Source organism: Kwoniella newhampshirensis, chromosome 11 (genome assembly GCF_039105145.1).
Source record: "Kwoniella newhampshirensis strain CBS 13917 chromosome 11, whole genome shotgun sequence".
Classification (NCBI taxonomy): Eukaryota; Fungi; Basidiomycota; class Tremellomycetes; order Tremellales; family Cryptococcaceae; genus Kwoniella; species Kwoniella newhampshirensis.
This window is the reverse complement of record NC_089964.1, coordinates 914,313-938,456: the sequence shown is the minus strand read 5'-3', so window position 1 is coordinate 938,456 and position 24,144 is coordinate 914,313. Positions and strand designations below refer to the sequence as shown.

General features: G+C 50.3%; 7 protein-coding genes across 7 annotated transcripts; 2 read left to right on the top strand and 5 right to left on the bottom strand.

Annotated features, from left to right (window-relative positions):
• Positions 1-1,910: 1,910 nt before the first annotated feature.
• On the bottom strand, positions 1,911-2,989 carry IAR55_005517 (uncharacterized protein; the record flags this gene model as incomplete). The annotated part of the gene is made up of 2 exons (XM_066948608.1): positions 1,911-2,443; positions 2,512-2,989. 2 exons carry the CDS (start codon positions 2,987-2,989, stop codon positions 1,911-1,913), a joined length of 1,011 nt encoding a protein of 336 aa, XP_066801176.1.
• Positions 2,990-3,658: 669 nt separating this feature from the next.
• On the top strand, positions 3,659-9,932 carry IAR55_005516 (glycogen debranching enzyme; the record flags this gene model as incomplete). Its single annotated transcript, XM_066948607.1, has 21 exons — positions 3,659-3,859; positions 3,938-4,104; positions 4,170-4,747; positions 4,800-5,391; positions 5,455-5,943; positions 5,997-6,028; positions 6,085-6,491; positions 6,544-6,637; positions 6,692-6,930; positions 6,982-7,105; positions 7,163-7,337; positions 7,401-7,737; positions 7,845-7,998; positions 8,123-8,334; positions 8,525-8,631; positions 8,689-8,861; positions 8,927-9,123; positions 9,218-9,421; positions 9,512-9,601; positions 9,665-9,767; positions 9,835-9,932. 21 exons carry the CDS (start codon positions 3,659-3,661, stop codon positions 9,930-9,932), a joined length of 4,773 nt encoding a protein of 1,590 aa, XP_066801175.1.
• Positions 9,933-10,831: 899 nt separating this feature from the next.
• Positions 10,832-13,169, bottom strand: IAR55_005515 (uncharacterized protein; the record flags this gene model as incomplete). Its single annotated transcript, XM_066948606.1, has 7 exons — positions 10,832-11,373; positions 11,478-11,558; positions 11,784-11,894; positions 11,962-12,100; positions 12,251-12,602; positions 12,802-12,881; positions 13,035-13,169. 7 exons carry the CDS (start codon positions 13,167-13,169, stop codon positions 10,832-10,834), a joined length of 1,440 nt encoding a protein of 479 aa, XP_066801174.1.
• A 519-nt stretch (positions 13,170-13,688) lies between these two features.
• Positions 13,689-14,563, bottom strand: IAR55_005514 (60S ribosomal protein eL42; the record flags this gene model as incomplete). The annotated part of the gene is made up of 4 exons (XM_066948605.1): positions 13,689-13,817; positions 14,001-14,059; positions 14,228-14,329; positions 14,530-14,563. 4 exons carry the CDS (start codon positions 14,561-14,563, stop codon positions 13,689-13,691), a joined length of 324 nt encoding a protein of 107 aa, XP_066801173.1.
• An 853-nt stretch (positions 14,564-15,416) lies between these two features.
• On the top strand, positions 15,417-16,330 carry IAR55_005513 (40S ribosomal protein uS13; the record flags this gene model as incomplete). Its single annotated transcript, XM_066948604.1, has 4 exons — positions 15,417-15,455; positions 15,634-15,767; positions 15,971-16,222; positions 16,288-16,330. The coding sequence occupies 4 exons, from the start codon at positions 15,417-15,419 to the stop codon at positions 16,328-16,330; spliced, it is 468 nt and encodes a 155-aa protein (XP_066801172.1).
• Positions 16,331-17,405: 1,075 nt separating this feature from the next.
• On the bottom strand, positions 17,406-19,556 carry IAR55_005512 (uncharacterized protein; the record flags this gene model as incomplete). The annotated part of the gene is made up of 9 exons (XM_066948603.1): positions 17,406-17,736; positions 17,789-18,171; positions 18,235-18,485; positions 18,548-18,640; positions 18,700-18,796; positions 18,873-18,980; positions 19,088-19,178; positions 19,252-19,307; positions 19,509-19,556. 9 exons carry the CDS (start codon positions 19,554-19,556, stop codon positions 17,406-17,408), a joined length of 1,458 nt encoding a protein of 485 aa, XP_066801171.1.
• A 1,043-nt stretch (positions 19,557-20,599) lies between these two features.
• On the bottom strand, positions 20,600-23,852 carry IAR55_005511 (uncharacterized protein; the record flags this gene model as incomplete). Its single annotated transcript, XM_066948602.1, has 9 exons — positions 20,600-20,748; positions 20,844-20,960; positions 21,023-21,314; positions 21,397-21,681; positions 21,798-22,117; positions 22,213-22,720; positions 22,845-23,102; positions 23,313-23,524; positions 23,675-23,852. The coding sequence occupies 9 exons, from the start codon at positions 23,850-23,852 to the stop codon at positions 20,600-20,602; spliced, it is 2,319 nt and encodes a 772-aa protein (XP_066801170.1).
• Between the last annotated feature and the right edge of the window lie 292 nt (positions 23,853-24,144).

Sequence of the window (24,144 nt, the reverse complement as noted above, 5' to 3'; positions counted from 1 at the left end):
GATACAGGGCGGGAAAGGGGAAAGGGAAAGTCGGAAAGGGGGTGGGCGGAAAGAGGAGGAGAGAAGAGGCAGTACTATTGACCGAGGTGATACGTCTTTTAACGCTGACGAGAGCGTGTCGCCAATGAAGAAGAAAGCAGAGGGGTGCACGGACCACCTAGACTCGCTCGAGCATATTCTGTGCACTAACAGCACTTCTTCGCTGAAGTATAGCTCAGACACAAAGACGGTGCATTGGCCTACCCATTCGGGCCTAGCAAGCTGTCTCCAGCTCGAGACGAAGAGGACTTGAAATACTGTACGTGCCACACCGAGACTGCGATAAAGATTTCGCTATAAACTGTTGAATGGATGTTTCCAATGGTCAAGTGTCTCGTCGACAAGATGAACAAGCCTGGATATGGAAGATCATCACAGATGTTGACAGTGCAAGAAAGACACGAGACCGATCGTTCACTCACCCTCGTCATCTTCACCTACAACCACAACACTCACACGGCAGACCCTGATTTTCGCCCATCACCTTCACATCCAATGTTTGCCAATCTTCCTTGACCTTGTCTGGTGCTCGGTATACCATTTCTTTGCGTGCCAAAAAATCGACTAAACGTACAGACCGGCCATCCTTCTTCCTCGGCACGTTCAGCAACTCGATGGATCTGCGCTCTTTACTGGCATTCTTGATGGTGAACAATACCCGGACGTATGCGTAAAGTTGTTTCACAAGGTCATCGTCAGCCTCGAAACATATGCGTCGATTGAAGATGCGAATCCGCTTCGCGTTGAAGTCTGTGTGTGTGACATGGTGTCCGCCCACAACGTGCCAGCTGAGGGATTCCAGACGCCAACTCGCAATTAGCCTGCGACAGGCCTTGATCGTCGTCCGACCAGCCACAAAAGGGTAAGGGTGCCATCTGTTCAGGGGGCTTCCTATACACAGGAAACGAGGGAGAAGGCCGTTTGCGAGGACTGATATCAACGTGTCATTACTGTCGGCGTTACAGATATACACCATGAAGCCTTCGCGGAGTATAAGATGGGCGAGATTTGTGAAGACCGAACTTTGGATTACCGCCTGCAGACCCAATCTTGGAGGCAAGAGCCCCATCGCTTTATCCCCTTCGTGCCGATCACAGCAGTAGGCATCGTGGTTGATGGCTGAAGCCACAAGTCGGCCACCCCATGCGTCCTCAATTGCAAGGGTTTTGGTTGTGCCCAAAAGCGCAAGTTTCCGGAGATGACTGGACTTTAGAGCGCGGCTTTCAAAGACTGTACGACAATCAGCTTTATCATATATGTACTTAGGCAGCAGTCTGAACTTGGCCGTCTGCTATGAACTCACTCTCACAAGTCCAGTTTATCCCGTAGAAAACTGAACCGCCTTCACAGCCTCCTTCCAAGCCGATGGTGAGCTTCTCGTACAAGATCCATCCGAATGCCGCATGCATATGCTTGCAGCACCTCATGAGTCTCGCAAGGGTGCTCTTTCTCGCGCGTCCTTCGGGAAGATAGGAGATGATGTGGCAGTTGAGCTCAGTGGGGAGGAGTGATATCTTGGATATAGAAGGGGCATTAACCGACTCTGTGTAAGGATAGGAGGATGATGAGGAGCTGTTTAGTGAGGACCGCATACTGAGCGTTGAGAATTTCCTGTCGTGATCACAAGGTGACAAGCGAAGATTTGAGATGTGTTGCGCAAGAGGCGATAAGTGATGAGCGAGAGAGAAAGAATGATGTGCTGTTGTCTTTCCTCTGTCATTGATATAGGAGTCCACCTATGGGAAAGCACTGACCTCCCGTCAGCATTATTTACAGGTTGCATAGGACATTATAACATACAACAGTTCTTCTCGTCTACGACTCTATGCCCGACGACCAACGCACAGACCCGCTGCCAGCTGGCACGGTCATCACTCCGAGTAGTATTCCAGATATTTCTCCCATAACTTCTCCAACCTCAATCCTGTCATTTCCTCCCACCAACTATCTGACCATCTATCATACTTGAGACGTGCATCCATCAACCTGACCAAGTCGGGAAAGGGACCAGGCCTAGGTCTCTTGGGCGAAGGAAGGGGCGCATCCGAGGAGACAGATTCAGATACCGATGGGAGTGGATACTGGGTCGGCATAGGTGCTGCAGCAGCTGTGTTCGTGGATGTCGAGGTTGCTATTGGTGTTTCTGGTGATTCGACGGGAATCGCAGCTTGGACTTGTCCAGGAACAGACGAGACCTCGACATCTGTCAACCAGACAAGGAACCGAGCTCCGACATCGTATGCTGCTTCCCAGCCTTTCTCCCTGTTTCCCGATCCGCTTTTACGCCAGTGAGGCGGATCAAGATGCGCCAGAAGTCGGACGTTGTCAGCTATGGATTCAATAAGCCAGCCAGGTGTCGAGCCATGGCCATCGTGCTGTATCGTGTGGACAAGCTCATGCAACACTGCAAGGGTAACGAGTCGTCAGCATGCTTAATGCCAGCAATGTTGAGAAAGAGACCAGTCTACTCACAGACACCTTTGAACTCTTTGACAGCTCCATCGACCCCTCTCTCTCCTCTTTCCACCGTCCGCATGACATCGCCGACCCATTTCAAGCTGACGCCGATCCTCCCTCCTGAAGTGGCAGCCAGTCCATCCTTGTCTTCCAGAGCCAGCTCGATCAACTGATGTCTCCAGTCGGTCACCCCTTGTTCTGGGTTCAGACTGAGGTGACGGGAGATGACCGTCGCGGAATGGTACAGAAAGCTGATCGGGTCAGGTAGACATGCCAAGAAGAAAGCTGTCTCGGGTGACTGGGACGGGTGAGGGTGAGTCAGCGAGAAGATGAGCGTTGACGTGGGTAGCGGTCGAGGTGTGCTCGGTGCCGGGATTGGACGAAGGTTCGGATAAGGTGTGGACGGCGGTGTAGACAGGTAAAAGGTTGTGATGGGTGGTGAGGGTACAGGATCTTTCGGACGGTGCTGTAAGAAGGCAGGTAAGACTGGCATGATGTCGCACAGGGCTATGTAGGCTGACCTTGTGTGATCATCAAGCTGATAGAACAAGACAGAGAAGGGGGCAATAAGAAAAAGTCAAAAGCGCACGAGCCATTATCGATATAAACTTTCCTAACGCGTAGATGATCCTAATGATCCTAATGATCCTGGTGATACTGATGATCCCAACAACCTAATCGAGCAATAGAAATCTGCCTATAGAATGGCTAAATGCCGGAGCCACGTCGTCCCACAGTTTGCCCCGGATCTGTAATCGGCGTTGGGACCTCTTGCCCTTGAAATACGCCACCACGTCACCATCACTTGGAATCATCGAATGCGGCATCAGCCAGAGAGGAGGGACCATTCAAAGATTAGCCATCTCATCCTCTCTCTCTCTCGTCTTTTGACTTTACACTCACTGCTGTTCGAGACAACGCTCCATACCCAGCTCATCTATACTCCCCCACCCCACCTTCGAAATCACCCCGCATCGCCACAGGATACACTCTGGAACACCAAGCATACCAAGCCCCTTTCGCGTGTATCTTTTCACCATCCTCTCCCTTCAGCCTCTCGACATAGAGCTGGACAGTCTTCCTTTCACCACAGATTAACACGATCGTTCATCTTCTTTTTGCTTCTTCTCCGATATCTCGCTTATAATACTCGATAATCCCAATGGCAATCACAAAACCGACAAGCATCAAGCTGCCCGGCAAGGGTCAGGCGAACGGTCACGCTGGAGGTGACGGACAACGAACACCCAAAACCCCGCAGGATGAAGCCATCGCTTTCTTCACGGCGGATCATGATGGGGAACCTGTCCAGGTGTGGGAGCTCTTGTTGGAGGATGATGGTGGTCCCGCCGAGGGCAAAAGCGTGAGTATCTGTCTGCTGAGCTGTAACGTAGCCCGTGCTCCTATGGGGCGTACAGCTGACACGTGCACCTTCATGCAGTACATTCGACTTCCACCTCCAGTCCGTCCGTACGTCTTGCGTGTGTCTATTCGTCCAGGCACCGAGGTGTCCCGCCACGGAGTGCTCAAGAGCGACTTTCCGATCGACGGAGGAGTCTTCCAAAGAGGAAATTGGAAGGAGAGGAAGCTTCCTTCGGACATGAGCAAGTGAGCTAGCAACGTCAGGGACAGGAGATGTCGTGGAGGAAGAGCTCATTCATATCCCTCCCCAGACCTATCCAGATTGACTTGCCCATCTCTGCGCCCGGTGCTTTCTGTTACTTCATCGAGTATGACGGTCCCGACCCCTCCACCCCTCGAATCACAGGCCGTAAGGGATACTTCAATGTCGACCCAATCGTATCTCTCCCACAACGAACTCCTTTCTTCCCTACCGACACAACTCCCACCGCGAATCCCCTCAACGATGCATCCTCTGGAGCTGTCCTGCCCAAGTCCACAAACGTACCCCTAGACGGGCTGATTATCCTATCTGTCCTCGCTAAATGGATGGGCCCCACTACCGACTGGGAGCCCCATTTTGCCGAAGCGAGCAGAAGAGGGTACAACATGCTTCACTGGGCACCTCTCCAACAGCGAGGTAGCTCGGGTAGTCCTTACAGTATCAAAGATCAGCTCACTTACGATAAGGCAATCTTGAAGAACCCGGATGCTAAGGACGGTGGACTGAAGGAGATCGAGGCTGTAGTCAAGCTGGCTAAGGAGAAGTATGGGTTGGGTGGTGTCACGGACGTTGTTCTGAACCACATGGCTTTCGATTCTCCTTGGTTGGAAAGCCATCCCGAGGCTGGTGAGTGATGGGAAAGACCTTGTTGCCTGGTCATCTTCTGACCCTCCTACAGGTTACTCTCCCGACAACACACCGCATCTCGCTCCTGCTGTCGAGCTAGAGGATGCGCTCCTCTCTCTTACGTCCAAGCTCTCTTCTCTTGGTCTCCCTACAAGTCTTAACTCGGAATCGGATCTTCAGGCACTTGTACCCCATATCAAGAGCGCTATTGACGAGGTCAGAATATGGGAATACTATGTTTTCGACGTCCAAGGTTCCGTCACTGCAGTAGCTGGCAGTTTATTGAATAGCGACCCTAAGCCCAAGGCATGGGGTGGGGCTGATCCGGGTTCTAAATCTGTCAGCGAACTTGCGGAGATAGTTCGACACCAAGCTGGAATGATCGATAACTATCGAGCATACTCTGGGCGATACAGCACACAGGTCCGACCTGACATCGCTGCGGGATTTATCCAAGCAGCATATCCCGGCGAGTCGCCAGAAAACCTGGCCAGCAAGTGGGGCAAGATCCTTGACGTGTTGAACGTTGACTTGTACGCCGAATGCAATGATGATGTCAAGGCTGCGGTCGATGGAGTGGTGGGACGTTTGAGATTCACGAGATTGGAAGATGGAGGGCCAAAGATGGGTCCTATCACTGAAGAGTAAGCACTCCTGAGTCTCGTTACCATATCAGGCTGGCTTGGCTGATTATCCTCTGCGTCTAGGCATGCTCTCATTGAGCGATACTTCACCCGCATATCGAAGAATGATACCACTGCCAAACATTCTCCTGCAGCTCTCGTCGTCGCCAACAACGGTTGGATGTGGGGAGCAGACCCTCTCAAGAACTTCGCCGAGTATCCTTCCAAAGCCTACCTGCGTCGACAAGTCATCGTTTGGGACGATTGCGTCAAACTTCGATATGGTACAAAACCTGAGGATAACCCTTGGCTGTGGGAGCACATGATCGACTATGCCGAGTTGCTCGCGTCGACTTTCGACGGTTTCCGACTGGACAACTGTCACTCTACCCCTTTACCGCTCGGTGTAGCTGTCATCGATGCGGGAAGGAGAGTCAACCCAAACCTGTATATCATGGCGGAACTCTTCACTGGTAGTCAGGAGATGGATCTGAAGTTTGTAAGGGAGTTGGGTATCAACAGTCTGGTGAGAGAGGCGTACAACGGTGATGGCGTGAAGAATTTCGCGGATCTGTGAGTGTGTCATGAGAACCGATCGGATTGTTACTGACTAACGATCCCGGAAGCCTTTGGAGATTCGGTCTCGGAAAGCCTGTCGGTAAGCTAATTCTCATTTTGTACTCAATGGGATGGCACGGCTGACATATTGGCCAGGTTCCATGGACGCTGCATGCCTGTCAAGTAACGAAGAGCTTTCCCCACCTTTCGGAAAGGGTGCACCTCGGCCTTGCGTGGTCACTCCCCTGAACGGATCATCTCCGCATGCTGTTTTCTACGATCTCACGCATGACAACCAATCGCCACTCGACAAACGAACTGCTGAAGACGCTCTCTCGACTGGTGCTCTCGTCACCTTCTCTGCCGCCGCGCTGGGATCCAACAAAGGCTTCGATGACCTGTACCCTAAATTATTGGATCTTGTCACCGATAACAGGTTGTACGAGGTCAGCACCGCTGAAAAGGAGAGCGGTATTGGCAAGGTTAAGCGAGTTTTGAATCATCTGCACACAGAGATGATGGAAGGAGGCTATTCAGAAGGTCACGTCCACGAGGAAGGCCAGGTAAGCGGGGTCGTAGTCGCATTTTGGACTGCAGAGCTGACCAGGTCTGTAGTACATCATGATCCACCGTGTACACCCCATCACACACAAGGGCTTCATGCTCATCGCACATACTGCTTTCAAGGGCTTCAGCGGGCGAGGATGGAGTGAGTACACAATGGTCTGTACTTCAGGTCTGCATAGACTTACACTATTATCAGTCAAACCCATAAAGCTCGGTCGCACCAAGATCAACTATCTCTTCGGAGCTTCAATATCTACTCGATTCAACGAGTGGAAAGACGATCCTAAGACACATAAAGGCATTCCATCTACTCTCACTGAAATCTCGGAACCAGCTATTAGGACTGGCACCGATGGGGATGGAGAGTATCAGGAGATTGTGATCCCAGATGTGTTTGAGCCAGGATCCATCATGGTTTTCAGCACAGCTATGGAGGTAAGTCGAACGCTAACTGAAGGTCAACTGCAGCTGATAGCCCTCTTCTAGGGTATTGCCCCTGACCTCGATTCATTGATCAAGTCTGGGGCCGCTGAAGCATTCGCCGATCTGGACTTGGTCGACCTGAACACTGTCTTGCATAGAGCCGATGGAGAAGAGCGAGATGCAACCGGTGAGTGTACTTTCACCGATGGTGAAGACAAGAGACTGATGTAATTGAAATGATCAGGCGGCGATGGCGTTTACACTATCCCCAACTACGGCTCGCTTACATACTGTGGTCTTGAGGGATGGATGCACCCGCTTAGGGAGATCATGAAGACCAACGACTTGGGCCACCCTTTGTGCGCTCACTTACGAGAAGGCACATGGGCCATGGACTATGTGCTGAAGCGTCTGGAGAAGTAAGCAGATTTGATCAAACAATAACGGCTGGCAGATATCTGACAGAAATCATGGTTCATTAGGCAAACTGGGGATCTTCCTCGTCTGGCCAAACCTATCGAGTGGCTCTCGGAGCGACTGTCGCTCATCCAATCTTCCGCTCCATCCTTCATGAGACCCAAATACTTCGCATTGGTGATTTATGAAGCATATAAGGCCTCACGTAGAGCCGTGGTCGAGCAATGTTCCGAATTTGTCTCGTCGGGCCACAATTTCACTCATGACTTGGCACTGTGCAGTGTACAGATGTATGGTCTGGTGAAGAGCGCTAGTATCAACCCCAGCAAACCGGTTGCTAGTTTGGCCGCTGGATTGCCGCACTTTGCGGCTGGTTGGGCAAGATGTTGGGGCAGGGATGTGGTGAGTTGCTTTTCTTGCCGTTTCCGGTGTGGCGATGCCTGAGGGAGACTATTCCAGTGTACAATAATATGCGAGCGTGTGATATGACTAACACTGTGATCGATCAGTTCATTTCTCTTCGGGGTCTTTTCCTCACCACCGGCAACTTCATTGCTGCCCGTGAACACATCTTGGCATTTGGCACAACCCTCAAACATGGATTGATTCCCAACCTACTGGATTCGACTAGAAATCCACGATACAACTGTCGTGATGGTCCTTGTAAGTTATAACATCCCCCGCTTCCCCTCTGGCTCCTCTCCCCTTATGCAAAGCGCCAGCTTTCATCGTCGCCATGCCCTAGGGAGGTCTGCCAAGCGCCTCTGACCTTGTCTTTGCCTTGTAGGGTGGTTCATCCAGAACATTCAAGACTACACGAAGATGTGTCCCAATGGACTTGCTATACTGAGCGACAAGGTCAAACGTCGCTTCCCTGCCGATGACACCTGGGTTCCTTGGGATCATCCTCGGGCTTTCGAATATGAGAGCAGTGTGGCTGAGTTGGTGCAAGAAATCCTGCAGAGACACGCAGCTGGTATTGAATTCAGGGAGTACAATGTGAGTGGCAGGTTTCATTTCACGATATGAGGCGCGATGCCTGGTAGAGCGGGAAAAGGTGCCGTACAGCGAGTGTACTGCCCAATTCAGTCCCGAAGCGGTGCCGCCGATCAGAATGAAAGAGAGCCGGCGGGACGAGTCGTCGGCTGCCTCGAGGAACATGATAGCTGACGCGTCACACGCCTGGCAGGCCGGTCCGAACCTCGATATGGATATGCGAGATGAAGGTTTCAACCAGAAGATTTGGGTCGACTGGGAGACTGGACTTATCTACGGCGGTAACAGGTACAACTGCGGGTAAGTCAAGCGAACATAGCTGCTGCGCGTGTGGCTGATCACTGACGTCCACCGTAGTACTTGGATGGACAAGATGGGTTCATCGGACAAAGCAGGTAACAAGGGGCTTCCCGCCACCCCCCGAGACGGCTCTCCCATCGAAATTACTGGTCTTCTGAAGAGCACCCTCACATGGCTCGACGGCCTTTGCAAAGCTGGGAAGTTCCCTTTCAAGGGTGTCGAAGCAACTAGTAAGTGACCGCCGATGCTCCTGTCAAATAACCAACCATCGAAGCTTACCACCCACTCCACTCAGTCAAAGGCAAATCGCGTACAGTTACGTACAAGGAATGGGCGGATCTCATTCAAGCTTCGTTCGAAAAGTGCTACTACGTCCCTAGCGACCCATCAGAGGATGGAAAGTACGAGATCAACTCCAGTATGGTCAACAGAAGAGGTATCTACAAAGACGTCTATGGTACTCCTAAGGATAGAGAGTGGAGCGATTATCAGGTCAGTGTTACCTTGTCCCCTCCCTTCCCCTCGCAACATGTTCTCAACCTCGGCCTCGGTCTGAATGTGCAAGGCTGACCATTGCTGCAAATAGCTCCGATGCAACTTCACTCTCACAATGATCGTCGCGCCGGAGCTGTTCACTCCCGAAAAGGCTGTTGGTGCTCTGCAAATTGCCGATGCGGTACTCAAGGGTCCTCTTGGTTTCAAGACTCTGGATCCAGCCGATAGTCAATACAGAGGCGATTACGACAACTCGAACGACAGTTCAGATCAGGCAGTTGCCAAGGGTTGGAACGTAAGTGTTCAAAATGCTACAAGTGCCACCCATCATGATGTCAGTCTTTGATCAAGCTGTATTGCTGACCATCCATTCGGACGTGTGTAGTATCATCAAGGTCCTGAATGGGTGTTCCCAATGGGATGGTTCCTCATGGCTTATCTGAAATTCGACCGTATCGCTGGTGAGGGCAAGAAGGTGCGTGCTGTCAATATCTTGGTCATCATCAAAGTGTCATACTTACTCAGCTTTCACTTGCAGGACTCGAGCCGAACCTTGCACTACATCTCCAACACACTTCGTAACCATGCTCATCATATTACGCATGACCCATGGAGAGGTCTTCCGGAGTTGACCAATAGTAGTAAGTCGAGACAGTGACTTCATGGTAATGAGGATGACATCACTGACCATAATTCACTATCGTGTAGATGGAAGCTACTGTTACGACTCATGTAACACCCAAGCCTGGAGTGCCAGTACGATATTGGATGTGCTCGAGGAGATGCACAAGATTGGTCAGAAGTAGAAGTAGATGATACAGCGTGAATAGCAAAGGGTAGATGGGATGCGAATGGGAGGTTGTGCATAAAGTGGGTGGATCAATACAGTCATAATGGTGCGATCTCGGTTTGCTTGTTCCAATGGTTTCGTCATGTCATTTGATTCGCATCAATCATGGAGGACTGGGGAGACCCGAAGACCGAATGCGACTCTGCGTCAAAACGACACACGACGAAGAACGTGGCTCTCCGCCACAAATGTAGATGCTTCCGTCCATTTGTCGTCCTCTGTCGAGGCAAGCTTGTATTACGGACAGACCCCGACCCTATCTCTCTGCAACAAATACACGCGTCGCCCACTTCATCTCGCAAGATCTCGAGATGGAGATCTGTGCCCGTCCAAAACGGATTTCAGTTTCCTTTCTTTCCCAACCGAGTCGGAGTCGGATAGATCTCCCAACCGTTTCTCAATAAACTGTCCGAATTGTCACCCTCACCCTTGTTCCCAGTCTCCAAGATAACTTTCGAAGAGTCGACTCGTTTTTTGAGGATTAACACTCTGACAACGTGCCTACATCTATCTCTCTTGACCATAAGTCACTCACAGATTTCAAGTCAGATGTGCTGCTGTAGAAGACTGAGACAAGCAAAATAAAGATGGAGAATCACACTAATCGCTATCAGACGCGCTACAAGTCAGAAGTCAGAAGTCAGATCTAGAAGTCCAGGTTGACGAGAAGAGGAAACTCGGACGCACATGTTCGTGATGTGTTCTGGTGATGCACTGATGTGGATGTAGGATACTGAGAACAGTCTCATTTGGCACGGGACCCTGCTGGTCCTGTGACATCTGGAAATGCATCGACGGACTGTATTTGATTGGCTATGTACGAGTCAGGCAGCCTTGAATGCAGTATACTGTCCTTTACGGCTCCGGAACCACCCTGTTGTATAATGCGAATATCAACAAAAACAGATTCCCCATGAGATACCAGACCAACTCGATCCTTCCCAGATCCATCTTCTCCTCCTCCGGCTCAACTCCCTGTCCTCGATCCACATCCACATCCACATCCACATTCGCGTTCGGCTGCTCATGCACATCGTTCGGTAGTGGTGCTGGGACACGAGGCGCGTCCACTCGTGCCCTTCGCCCTACATCTCCATCTCGATTCACATCGATCAAATCACCCACCACTTCCTCATCTCTCTCATCGGGATCCTGTGCTGCTGCTATCTCCTCTTCGACTGGGGGGACAACATTGACTCCTCTCGCTGGAATGCCAGGTCCAGCATGATGGTTAGCCTCATCATCGAGACGTCGTGTCTCTCTGACCATGACACCAAAGATGTACAAGCGCAAAAGGATCATGTTGACGATTTGACTCGAATCCGGTTTGACCGTGAAGGATAGCAGCGTGAAGAAGAATAGCGCCGCCACGTAAAGAGTTCCGTCACGAAGAATCACTGGAATATTGAGGACATGTCAGTGAAGGTCAACTCGAGATGACTGCAGTCTACTGTGCAAAATTCCTCAGAAGAGGTGAGAAGATGAAGGACGCTGAACTCACAAGGTGTCACGACGTCCCATAATGGTCCGAAAGTGACAGTGATGGCGGAGACTTTCCCTACATCGAATAATTTCGATATATCTAACATTGGTTAGAGCAGAAGCGACTCGGATTAGCGCTTGATTTTATTGTCCAATGTCGAGAATATTGCAAGCTTCGTGACCCGTGACCAACGTGAAAGGGGGCGAGGAGAAGGAAAGGAACGACATCGAATAGTCCGATCTCCTGATTGGACAAGGCGGCAAGGGTGAAAGGAAATGGGAGAACAAAGCATTGGGAACTGGTAAATTTAATCAGGTCACTTACCGATGGTTACCAGATGCTGAGACCAAAATGAATTCCAGACCAATAACATGGGTAGATAGGCAAGATACGAGAGACGTGTCACCCATGTCACTGGCGGTCGCGCTCGTATTCCTGGAAATTCATGAGAAAGTCAGGTGATGCTCGACAACAGTTCGAAGCGAATGCACAACGAATCTACCTCCATTAGTGGAGATGATGAACATGATCAAACGGATCGAGGTTACGAGGATAGACTTACTACCGAACATCGAGTAGAAGATTACGAAAATGGTAAAGAGTGCTATGTCAAGTCCCATGAGACCTACAACTGATCCTGCCTGTGAAGCGATATTAGCCTGTTGGTCTTCAAAACCTTGTCTTGTCCTCCCAACTCGTGGGGAACGAGCAGTCTGAAGTACAGTATCAAGAATCGATACAGTAGCTCGGTCGTGCTGTTTTGACTCCGTGTCGAGATTTGGTGAACGTACTATCGCAGTCAAGAAGTGTTTGCCCCTTATCCCCAACGCCAGAACAAGCAGCACGCCCATCAATCCCATATGATCACCCGTCACCAACGACGCTTGAGCGATCAGCCACGGATTGGTCGAAAACACCAAACTCGGTACACTTGGTAAGACGAAGAATATCACATGTCGAAGGACCCAGTACTGTATGGGTGTACGATTAGATCCGGGTGGAGGAGACGAGGGGATCCCGAAGAGCACAAAGCTGATCATGGGAGGGAGTAAGACGATGGTTAGGAGATGGTTGGCTATTCTTAGATCGCGAGGGATAGGGAATTTATTGATGTAGTGAAAGAACGACCCCGACAGATGATGCCTAAGAAACATTGGATATCAGTCGGGTGTTTCCATAGCCTCATTCGTCTACAGTGATCGGTACCCGTCGCGACTTCGCATTTGTGCTCGTAGCATTGATTGTGAACCAAACAAAGCCGAGAATCCAGCACAGAGCTCGTTGTTGCTAGCTCACAGAATGTGTGATAAACAGCCTCCTCGAATAGTTGAGCCCGACTTACCATGGCGTTGCTACATCACCTTTCTGCAATGGTTTACCCATGAACAGCCGCTGAATGATCTCGACATTTGCGATTTCCGACTAAGACGTGTCATACAGGACAAATCCAGTATCAGCTATACCATACAACACCGTTGTCACTGTTTGACAGTTCTGTACTGTGGGATGACACTCTTTGGACACTTGAACGGAATCAAAGCAGCTGTGTTTCGAGGTAGAAGCAAGCAAACATACCGGATAGAGATACGGACGGGCATACCGTGTCGCAGCGTGTGCAGCGAGATGGACGAGAATGTAGGTTGGGTTCAAGAGCTTGTATTTGAATATAGGACGACTGATTCGATCCAGATGGTAGTATAGCTCCGCCATGATGCCAAGCGAGATGGTTCACGTCAGTGGACGTGAAAGAGTGCTCGCAGTATGAGCTGTCTCTCATGTATCGTGTGTGTGGATATGTGGATATGAGAAGGGGTAAGTTGACATCCTCCACTTCGGCAAAGACAGCGAGCCACGCGGGGATGAGCCGGCTGCGGCATCAATTTCATTTCGCAAAATGGGTGGTGCAAATAAATTGGCGAGGGAACAATCAGTACTCGCGCTATATTTCGATAGACGATTCCAATCGACGATTTGCTCTTGCAGTCGCAGATCACTCATGATCCAAGCGACTCCGTGCTTGTTGCATGATACCGAAACAGCACACACAGCACGTCCTGCAGATCTGGATCTGTATTCATACATCATCATCCCTGACGAAGCCTAAAGATCCAGGTCATGTAGGCCAGGAAACCCCTTCGAGGCACTCCCTCCATATTCCCAACAAACAGAGAGCGCAACACCGGAAGACCTCCTCCAGACTTGCACGACCATGAAGCATAGAGACTCCGCCTAAAAATTGATGGCTTGACCTCTCTGTTTTTTGTCTCCACCGAGTTCGAAGTGCTTGCATCGCTTGAGAGAGAGTTGGTGCTTGGTCTTGCAAGAAGTGCACTCGAGACGAAGGACGACCTTCTTGGTCTGTTGATGGTCGAATACCATGAGATCGGGATGAAAGATCGAGTGTGGCATGAGATGTCGACGAAGGATCGAGTGCGGGATATGATGTCGACGAAGGATAGGCATGGAACAATATAATGAAGGAGGAAGTTGTCTGTCAGTGATTGACCCCTCACTTCCACAATTAACCGTGGGACAACGCACGGTCTTAGCCTTCTTGTGGAAGACGGGCTTGGTCTGACCACCGTAACCGGACTGCTTTCCTGTACGAGTAGAAGTGTATCAGCTTGATGTGTTTTCGCTTCCGGCAGCTCCATTCGCAGACACCGTCCCCATTGCGCACACTGAACATGGTGGTACGCCTTCGACATATCCCCATCCTCCTATGGACACTCCTCTTCTGGCGAGCGTTGAAGAAGACCTCCACTCACGGTCGTATCGTCGCTTTCCCTGGGCGGCCAAAGAGTCCTTGCCCTTCTTGTACTGCGTCACCTTGTGAGGGGTGTGCTTCTTGCAGGTCTTGCCCTTGCAGTCTTTAATCAAGGCAGAGTATCAGTCTATCATTGTCCCCAGAATGATCGGAAGTAACTCAAACGTACAGGTTCGGCGAGTCCTGATTTAACGAAAAGTGAAAAGTTCTTGTCAGTATCCATTCCATCCTAGGCCACTTCTTCTCGCCAGTGATCCACGAATCTCCACCTCGTCGCGACAACAATGAAGGGATGTAACGTACTTGGGGCTAAAGGGGGAGCGAACGATATCAGCATATGTTCTCCTTGTCTTGATTTGGTCAAGGTGAAACTCACATGTTGACCCTATGTTCATAACGACGAAGAGAAAGCATCGAAAAATCGTCAGCATTCGGTCCTGTTTCCCGGTCCTGTTTCCCTCTCCATCCCCAGCAGCATAGCCTCCTCCATACTGTGTCATGATCTTTTCCCACTCACATTTTGCCGTGTTCTGATGTCGACTTGAAGGATGAGGAAAAGGTCTTCTGATCGATGAAGAGAGGACTTGTAACCAAGAATGTGAGTGGTGGTGCGGTCTGCAGTGTTGCAGTGTGCAGGTCTGGTGGTACGGTGGTGAGAGGGAGGATGAATGTGGCATTTTCCCTTTTGGATGATGAGAGAAGAAGACGAAACTCCGCGAAACTCCGATCCATTTGGACCGAAATAATTATTCCCCATTTTAATCCATTTAATCCCAATAATACCTCTCACCGTAGATGCGATCCTCACCGTAGACGGGGTGCCATTCGCTGACGCTGACTCTCGACTCTGTGGGTCTGCGACAAACTGCAAAATCGCCTCTTTGCTGCCTTGTTATACCTATCTCTCTCCGTCCCTTTCTGTCTTAACCTTCAAGTCTTGTTGGCATCTTATACTACAAAAGCTGGTAAGTCATACCACGTCCAGCACACGAGGCATGGAGAAACGGGAACGGAAGAGGGACATTTCGGATGGTTCGAAACTGCCAGGAAGGGATCGGGTCGAGGTTGGAAGATGGAGAAGATCAAGGGGTCCTGGACGAGATCACCGATGGAGAACATAGAGCTGACATTTGTTCCTTGCCTCTCTAACAGACCTCTTTCCCTTTTAACCAAAAGAAAGATTCGCCAAGATGTCGTTCGCTCCTCTCGAAGCTCACCAGCAATTCCAAGTAGGTATCGTGATTTTCGTCGAGGCACATACAATCAGAAGATGGGGATAGATTGGAGAAAGAGAACGGAGTGTCGAGAGAAATCGAGGAGGATGATCTGAGAGAGAGGGGCTGGGGACCAGGATATTGGAAGGGCGGAATGGGAGCATCATGCTGACGGATCGTTGTCATTTTACAGCACATCCTCCGTCTCCTTAACACCAACGTCAAGGGTCAAGGCAAGATCATGTACGCTCTTACCGAGATCAAGGGTGTTGGTCGACGATACGCCAACTTGGTTTGCAAGAAGGCCGATGTCGACCTCAACAAGAGGTGGGTGTTCTGTCGTTGGAGGATAGGGGGATGGGGCGGGGAACGCAGAAGGATGGCAGCTTGATCGACTTCAGAACATGTCGAATTCTGTCGATGTTCGGAGCTTGCCACCTCTACGCTCTTCACCGCTCCCCTTGTACCCCCTCCCCCTGCTATCTGCGATTCTTCGTATGACGCTGACAATTCCTGGTTATCAATTCTAGGGCCGGTGAGCTCAACTCGGATGAGCTCGAGCGAATCGTCACCATCATGCAGAACCCCGCCCAATTCAAGATCCCCACCTGGTTCCTCAACAGGCAGCGAGACATCAACGACGGCAAGAACCACCACGTGCTCTCCAACGTCATCGACCAGCGTCTCCGAGAGGATCTCGAGAGGTTGAAGAAGATCCGATCTCACAGAGGTCTTCGACACCACTGGGGATTGCGAGTCAGGGGTCAACACACCAAGACCACGTGAGTTTTGCAACGTTGTCCACAGACGATTGAACACGTTGCTGACATCTTCTTCTTTGATTCAGTGGTCGACGTGTCGGTAAGGCCGTCGCCGGTAAGAAGAAGTAATCGGTTCGATTGGCTTTTCTTATTGTCGACATGCGGAGGGGGATTCTGTCGTCGTATCACGTATCATGGGATGCACCGGTTCCAAATCCAATCTCTCCGTCAGCATGAGGAGGTGTGCATGAGGTACTGATGTAAATGCAGGAGGCTCGCGCAAATGCACGGCGTGTTCTTTTAGTCCATGTTCACATCACCACAACGTCAGCGGCCTGTTGCACGGCCAAGTCGGTATTTCAGCTACAGTGTACACTTATACAATTCTCAGTGGCTGGGCTGACTTTGGGATCCCTTCCTTACATCTGGGCAAATCTCGAATAAACCATATAACATCATCTGATATCGAGAACGATACCCTACTACAGACGTATGCGATCACCCAGCTGCAACTGGGTTTCGGTTTCACTGTGCTCGAGTACCTCTAGCACTCCACTCGAGTCACTGCGCGTTTTGTCTCTGACCAAGTCGCAGCAAACTTATACTTGTACTTGGGATGTTTTTGTACCATCTTTTTTTTTCTCAGCTTGAGTCGATGTGGAAAAAGAGTTATTTACTCATTGGGCAAAAATCGCAAGTCCAATTCGACCTCCCTTCCGATTTCTCCCAGACTCACCCAACTCGAATGACTGAGCAGTGGTCTTTGGTCACTGGCCGAACTACATACCTACAGCTACAGACATACCTCACGCAACGTAGCTGGTCACTTGTACAGTAGTGAGATGTGGCCATGATCGTATTGTGACTGTCATGATCACTTGTGGCGCACGAGACTTTCCAAGACTCGATTTCTGTATCCAGTCTCTATCCAGGCTCGTCGATCAAAGGTCCGTGTTGGTGAGTGATCGCAAGATGGACAACAGATTCACAGGTGTCCGTGACCATGACGATCATCCAGGCTCATGGGAGATTCGGCCTTAGCTATTGCAAGCGAACTTGGCGATCTCCATGTCACGAATGGGTCGGTACATGAATCCTCGGCCGTGACGAAATCGATACCGAGATACCATGACGGCGAATACTATGCATTGATACACGTTACATTGGATACAATCTGATCGACATCCCCTCTACCACTGATCATTCATCTCCATTCACCTCTCCCTACTTCTTGACCACCACCATAATAACCCGACCCAATATTTCGATCATACGCCAATCGACTGACCTCAGAATCGCGTCTATAATCATAATCATGGTCATAGTCGTAACTCGGTGCTGCACCATATGGTGATGTCCGTCCATTGGCGCCATAACGTTGGAAGTCGGATTGTGAGCGTGAAGGTGGGAAAGATGGTTGAGTCGATGTAGGAGCGTACGAATGGATAGACTGATATGAAGCAGTGTGCACTGGTGCCACTGGAGGTGGATACGATATACCCAAGGGTGCGGCATTCGCTGTAAGGTTGGTGGAGCTGTGCATCATTGTCAGCTGAATACCGAGGGGAACGCCTTTCGACAGCTTACCTGTTAAACTCGTCCGAATAGTTCTGATACACAGCATATTCGCCCGGCGGTGGATACTCATACCCTGCGGGCGGTTGAGAGGCATAACCTGCTTCCGCACTCTTCGCTCCAAAGTCAGAAGAAGGCAAGTCCATTCCAGCTCTCAGAGCCTTCGTTCTCGCCGTCCTCATCCTCATATCCTCGTCGTCGTCCAGCAACACTTGAGGCAGAGTGGGTTGAGGTATCAACCCATTGATTGTGTTGGTAGCGTATTCCCCTTTGACGCTCTTGACGCCGCCATTGGCCACCCTTTTCTCCATCGCCGCCATTCGGGCTATTCGTTGTCGTTGATTCTTCTTGATGAGCTCGGTGATTCGCTTGTCTACTTTGTGACAGACGTATTCCTAACGAATGGATCTTATCAACTCCGCGGTAAATAAATTCGGGCACTCCTACATCAAACTCACCTTCAAGTTACCTTGAATATAGCACAAAAGAGGAATATAGCATACGGCCGCAACGATCAACAAGACCAAACTGCCCAAGAAGATCAAAACGGTGAAGATCATTGAGAAAAGTAACATCGCAGTAATCGCCGAGTTGTCCCAGTAAGCTGGAATATCATTTGTCTGGAAGTTGTTCGCTTTGCCGAAGGAGTAAAGAAGAAGCGCATTGATGGACTGACGGGGTCCGTCGGCCAGCAAGAGACGTTTCCACTCTGCAAGCAGTTGATGTTTGAATGTCAGCAAAATGAACAAGACGAGGACCCAGTCGACTTGCCCTTGAAAGTGAAGAAGACGAAGAAGGCGAAGTCATCCTTCTTTTTTGATGACGACTCGATTTGGCAGAACAAGCAGAAGTTATCGTATGACCCTGTGCTTCAATGGTTAGTACGGAGGGTCATGCCCATTTAATCAATGGCACAATCTTACGGAAGGAATAGTAGTCGTTCGCAATCAAGTTGGTAAACGCATATGAGATATCTCTCGAGTCGATCACCCTCTTCGCTCGGTATGTTTCGTAGCCAAGCTGATGAACAGTGTAGGATGGAGGTCAGCCAACGAGATCATGGCGATAGCAGGACAGCTATTGGTTGCTCGCTCACCAAGAGGAAAGAGAAGATAATACACCCCACGAAAACCCATTTGGCGATACTGTACTTGACGTCAACAGCACATCCGTAGTCGCACTTCGATGTGAGCGAGTTTGTCCACTGCGAGGCTCACGATCAGCTCTTACTCGATCTCTCTGTTTGACCTCATTCATCGCCCTTGTGTGACGGAATCATCTGTGCGATAAAGTAGTCAGTCGGGCACTTACATGGTCAGACGAGATCATTGTCACCGCCGTGAATATATCCAGGCCATATACCGCTATCGACTTGAGTAACCAGACATATCGAAATATGTATCTGTGAGGCGACAAAGATGATCAGCTTTGCCTCTCTGTGACTTCAGGTTGTCACACAGATGGACACAACTCACTTGATCCGAGTCCAGATATCCGTCTTGTGGAATTCCCGAACATTGATGAAATCGAACTGGAGTTACAATGTCATTTGTCAGCTACAATTCTTCCACACACACATCAAAACAACAGTGACGGAAGGTAGACAATGGTGTGACGTTACGTCCAGTGGCGCTTGATCGTCGCACATCTGATCGTCGAAGTCAAGCGCAGGACATGGCGCGTTAACGAGTGGTCGGGAAAGAAGGAGATACCAGACCGTATAGATCCTCACCTTGTGGTCCGGTACGACCTCTCGCTTCCAATCTGCCTGACAACACATCTTTCGGACAATGCTCAGAGTCCGTCCGTTCGTTCTCGATCTGTAAAGTCCTTTGGCTAGACTGCAAGATAGCAGGGGGACCGAGCGATAGCTGCGAGGCCGTCGAGGGCAGTGCAAGAAAGATGTCGGAAAGACAGTGAAGGAAGCAGAGCGATGGATGTACGCTCTCTGAGACAGAGAAGAGTGACGATGATGAATGCTTTGTCGAAGGTGACTCGTGAGTCAAAGGACTTGACGAATCGTTATTGTTGTTGCTTGAAATTGCGGCCCTCCGTCCGAAAACCTCCGTCAAGACAAGCTCTCCGATCTCTCAGCACGCAAAGGATAGTCGAGTGATTGTCGAGGATGGTCAAGTACGGAGTCACGATAAGATGGTAGATGTGTTGTTCAGATATGAGGGACGAGACAACCGTGCTTCGTTCCAGCGAAGACGGGGCTTGATATAGATAGATGGTCTGGTTGATCCGCGCGCCAGTGCGGTAATGAGTGTGGGGGGTTCAACGCAAGGAACGATGTAGTTGGGGGGATTTTTTCGAGGATGATGATGATGATGTTGAGCGACAGTGAGAGGTTGGTGAGGACTGAGAGGTTCGGTACGATGTTCGAGGATGAGGATGAGGATGAGGATGGCTAGTGTGGAAGGTGTGGGAGAGAATGAAGGTGTTGAGAATAACCAAGATTGGAGGGATCGGGACAAAAAGAAATCAAATTCCAGACTCTCGCACCAGTGTCTTTCAGGGCAACTTTACGCGTCAGACACACCTCTATGGATGAAACGCTCACTCAGGTCACTAAAACTAACCGGATTGTTTTGGCTCACTTACCGCTTTCTCACTTCTCACCCGTGTAGCATGGGAAGGGGCAAGGGAAGGGAAGGGAAGAGAAGCAGGGAGGGAGACGATCGTATTAGACCATGCAGGGTTCGACCCGGGGGATGTCGATCCAGCTGTCCCATCATCTGGGGAGAAAAGGTGAAATGTAGTCATACATCATCCACATGCAAAGCCATCTTGTTGACGCCACTCCGTCACTGCAGTACCATGTTACACACCAAATATCTCCAGTGCTGCTCTCGCAGATACCCCCGCACGATCATGGATAGACAAGACTGGGATAAAGGTCCAGCATCCTTCTCGGCCCTCTGCCTTTGTATCGGGGGTGCTACCACGACGACTTTCCAGAAATGATGAAACTGCAATTCACAGTCAGAAGGGAGTTAGATCGGTTTCTCTCACATTAATATGATAAGAGGATAGACCCGAGAATAGGATTTTGGGTTGCGCTTACGTTTCATTTGACCTTCATGGGAAAGGGGCAGTCGATGGTAGATCCGGACTATGACAGAACGTGATAAAAGGGCAGATATTAGGTGTGATGTTGATAAGCCCCTCAGCGAGTCGATATCTACAGTATAAACACCTCATCATCAGCCGCAAGATATTCGCTAGTCGGAAAGAGTGACGTGCCTTCCAAGAACAAGATAGCCCGACTGCCTTGCTGCCTTCGTCCACCGGTGACCACACTCTCCCACCATACACTTCCCTCTCTCCCTTGCGAATACAAAGCTCCCAGTTCGTCGACGTCTTCGTCGTCTCCGTCGTCGTTGTCATCACTTGTTTGGGATACACCCCGAACCTCCCGTTGATCTTCCATAAATCCGGGTCTGCCTGTATGCAAGTTGACTTGATATTCTACCAATGCTCCTTTGGGCAATTCCTTCGCATGAACGAAGACTACAGGTGCTGCTTCACCTCCGATCTAGAATTCGCTATCAGCATACTCATCTGAGAACTATTACACGTTACGCAAACAGACGTGGATGAGACACAAAGTGACTCACAGTCCGAGTCCAGATGTCCCATGCTCTTCTGACGACACCTACAGCCTCCCCCTGACAACCATCAGGAGGTGCAGCCCACCATGCAACAGCACTTTCGATCCATCCTTCCCACCCTCCTCCTGTCGAGTTCTTACTCCGCAGAACTTCCACGATCTTCCTCACATGTTGCAGCGCTAGCGTCGCTTGATGAGAATAAGGGGATGTGGGAGGCGAAGGAGGACGAGGGAGGGTGAGAGAAGCTGGGATGAGGGGTATCTGTCCCGCTAGAAACAGGCGGGAGTTGACCTATGAGACTTTGTTAGTTGACTGCCTTAAGTGATGCGATATAAGAGGCAGTTCAGACGCAAGCAGCACTGTACTTGCAGTCAAAGTCTCCACCTTAACGCAGATATCTGACTCACCACAACAGCTTGAGAGTACGGACCTATATTCGCAGGAGCCCAATAACTCAAACCTTGAACATGTAGACCTGAACGACCTCCGACCAGCTGATTTGAGCCCATTCTCTCTGCGCTCATTGGTTGATCGTCAAACCCGACCACTTCTACTCTCACCCTTTCTTTCTCAAGAGGAACAGCCACGGTCGCTCGACTAGGTGGACTGGTACCAAAATATGTCTTGTACACCTCGTTGGCGGGCAGGAAGAGGGACATGGACGAGAGGAGTAGGGTGATATGCGTCGCGTGGAGGGGAAGAGAGAGGTGATTCGCTTTCAAGGTGGCTGAACATTGATGGTCAGTGAAAGTGCACAAAGTCGTGAATGCAGAGTACCACGGACATCGAAAGGGATGAGGCTGAGATCACTTGCATACTCACCTGATATGAATTCGAAACATCTCTGAAGCTCTTGTCCTACATCTTCCCCATCCACCGTTTGACCGTTCACGCTCGCCGCAAACCACCTTCCATTTCGTCCAAATCTCACGATCTCCTCGTGCTCCTCGTCGTAAGTAGCGTCTTCAATGCTCATTGGTACCACCCGATCGAGGTCACCCTCCGTCGACCTAGCCTCCATCTTCACGTCGCCCAGCTCTTCCAGAGCATCCAACCCCTCCTCATCCAATCCTTCTCGTCCTCTGCCATCACTGTCCCCACTCAATCCCAGCATGTCCCTCAGCTCTCTCACAGTGGGTTTCGACCACCCTTCCTTCTCTTCCAGCTCTGCTTCTTCCACTTTGAGATATGCCACAGGGTACGGTTCGGGATCCGTTATTATTGTCCGAGTCTTCGTAAGACGTAGTCGATGTGAGAAGAGTGGTGTGGAGAGCGTAAGTGTCTCATATTCTCCTCCTTCACCCGCAGGATGTGAGCCGTAGGTTTGTTCCTGTATTACGAGAACTTACATCAGTATGTCACACAATAGATTTTGACTTTCCCTTCTCGACCCAGAATCCCTTGCATTGTACAGGAACGGGAGAATGAGCCCGACATGAGAACTGATAACTCACTAGTCGACGCAATAGACCCATGATCTGCCCCAACTGCTTCCCAACCACTCCTACACCTAGACCCACACCTGCTACTTTCATAATAACAGCCTCTACCCCACTACTCAGCATACTGTCCAGTAAAGGCAATTGAGCAGATTGCCAGAGATAGCTCAAGGAAGTCAGGTTGAGTCGGGTACAGACGTGCTCGATCCGCAGACGTTGGTATGTCGATAAGATAGCTCCGGAAGCTAGAGCTGTGGCTTCGGGGTGAGCTGACTGTGAGTGTGTGAGAAGGTAAAGGAGATGAGGATGGTTCGTAGATGTTATTGAAGAGGTCAGGGAGTATTGTAGTCAGCTTTAAACAGGATCAGGAAGATGGAAGTTGGGGATAATAACGGTCTGAGTTTGCTATCTTGGATGATTGAAGCGATGTACAGTACCTCACAAGTGTGGGCGAGACTTAGAAAACCTCGGGGGAAGACTTACCATTACTTTCCCCAACAAGCTCATCAGATCTTCAGTCTCATCCCCTTCTTGTCCACTCCCTTCTCCGCCTCTTAGCCTACTCCCATACTCTGGTCCTTTAGCAACAGCTTTGCCCTTGATAACTCTGGTAAACAGGGGTAGGCCCATCGATTTGGCGAGAAGAGGGAGAAGATGGGTTCCTACGGATTGATAGAGGTGGGAATCTAGTTCATCTATAATCAGACATGAAAGCGAGTTACAAATCAGCAACTATGTCTAGTTCGAAGCTAGCTTGAGGATAGGACGACTGGACTGGAGGACGATGGAGTCACTGGGAACAGATGAAATCAGGGAGATGTGTAAGACGGAGGCGATATGCTCACCAACGCCAGGCTCAGGAGTCAGCGTAGCAAGCGCTACGATCTCATGTCCGTTCGCAATACAGTGCATGAGATTGAAACAGCTATCTTTGCCTCCGGACACAAGCCCAATGACCTTGTGTTTGGATCCCGGCAGGTCCAGATCATGCTGGTCGATCGCAGACTGCTGGGACGCTGCCATCTTGGATGTCGTTTGCGTGGAGGCTGGGCTACGGGAGCTGTTCTCGTCGTCGTACTTGGTCGATAACAGTTGTGAGATAGTATCATCTAAATCCAATGAAGGATCTGAAATTCCTTGTCCTGACTTGTTGTTGCGAGTGACCTGATGACGGAGATCGAGGTGGATGTCCGCGGGAAAGAAGATGCACTGGAAAAGAAGAAGTAATCTCAACGTGACGGACGACTCGCTTTGCTGCATTCTCATCAACGGTGATATCACTCCTTACCTCGTACTTGGACTTCAGAGAGTTCAG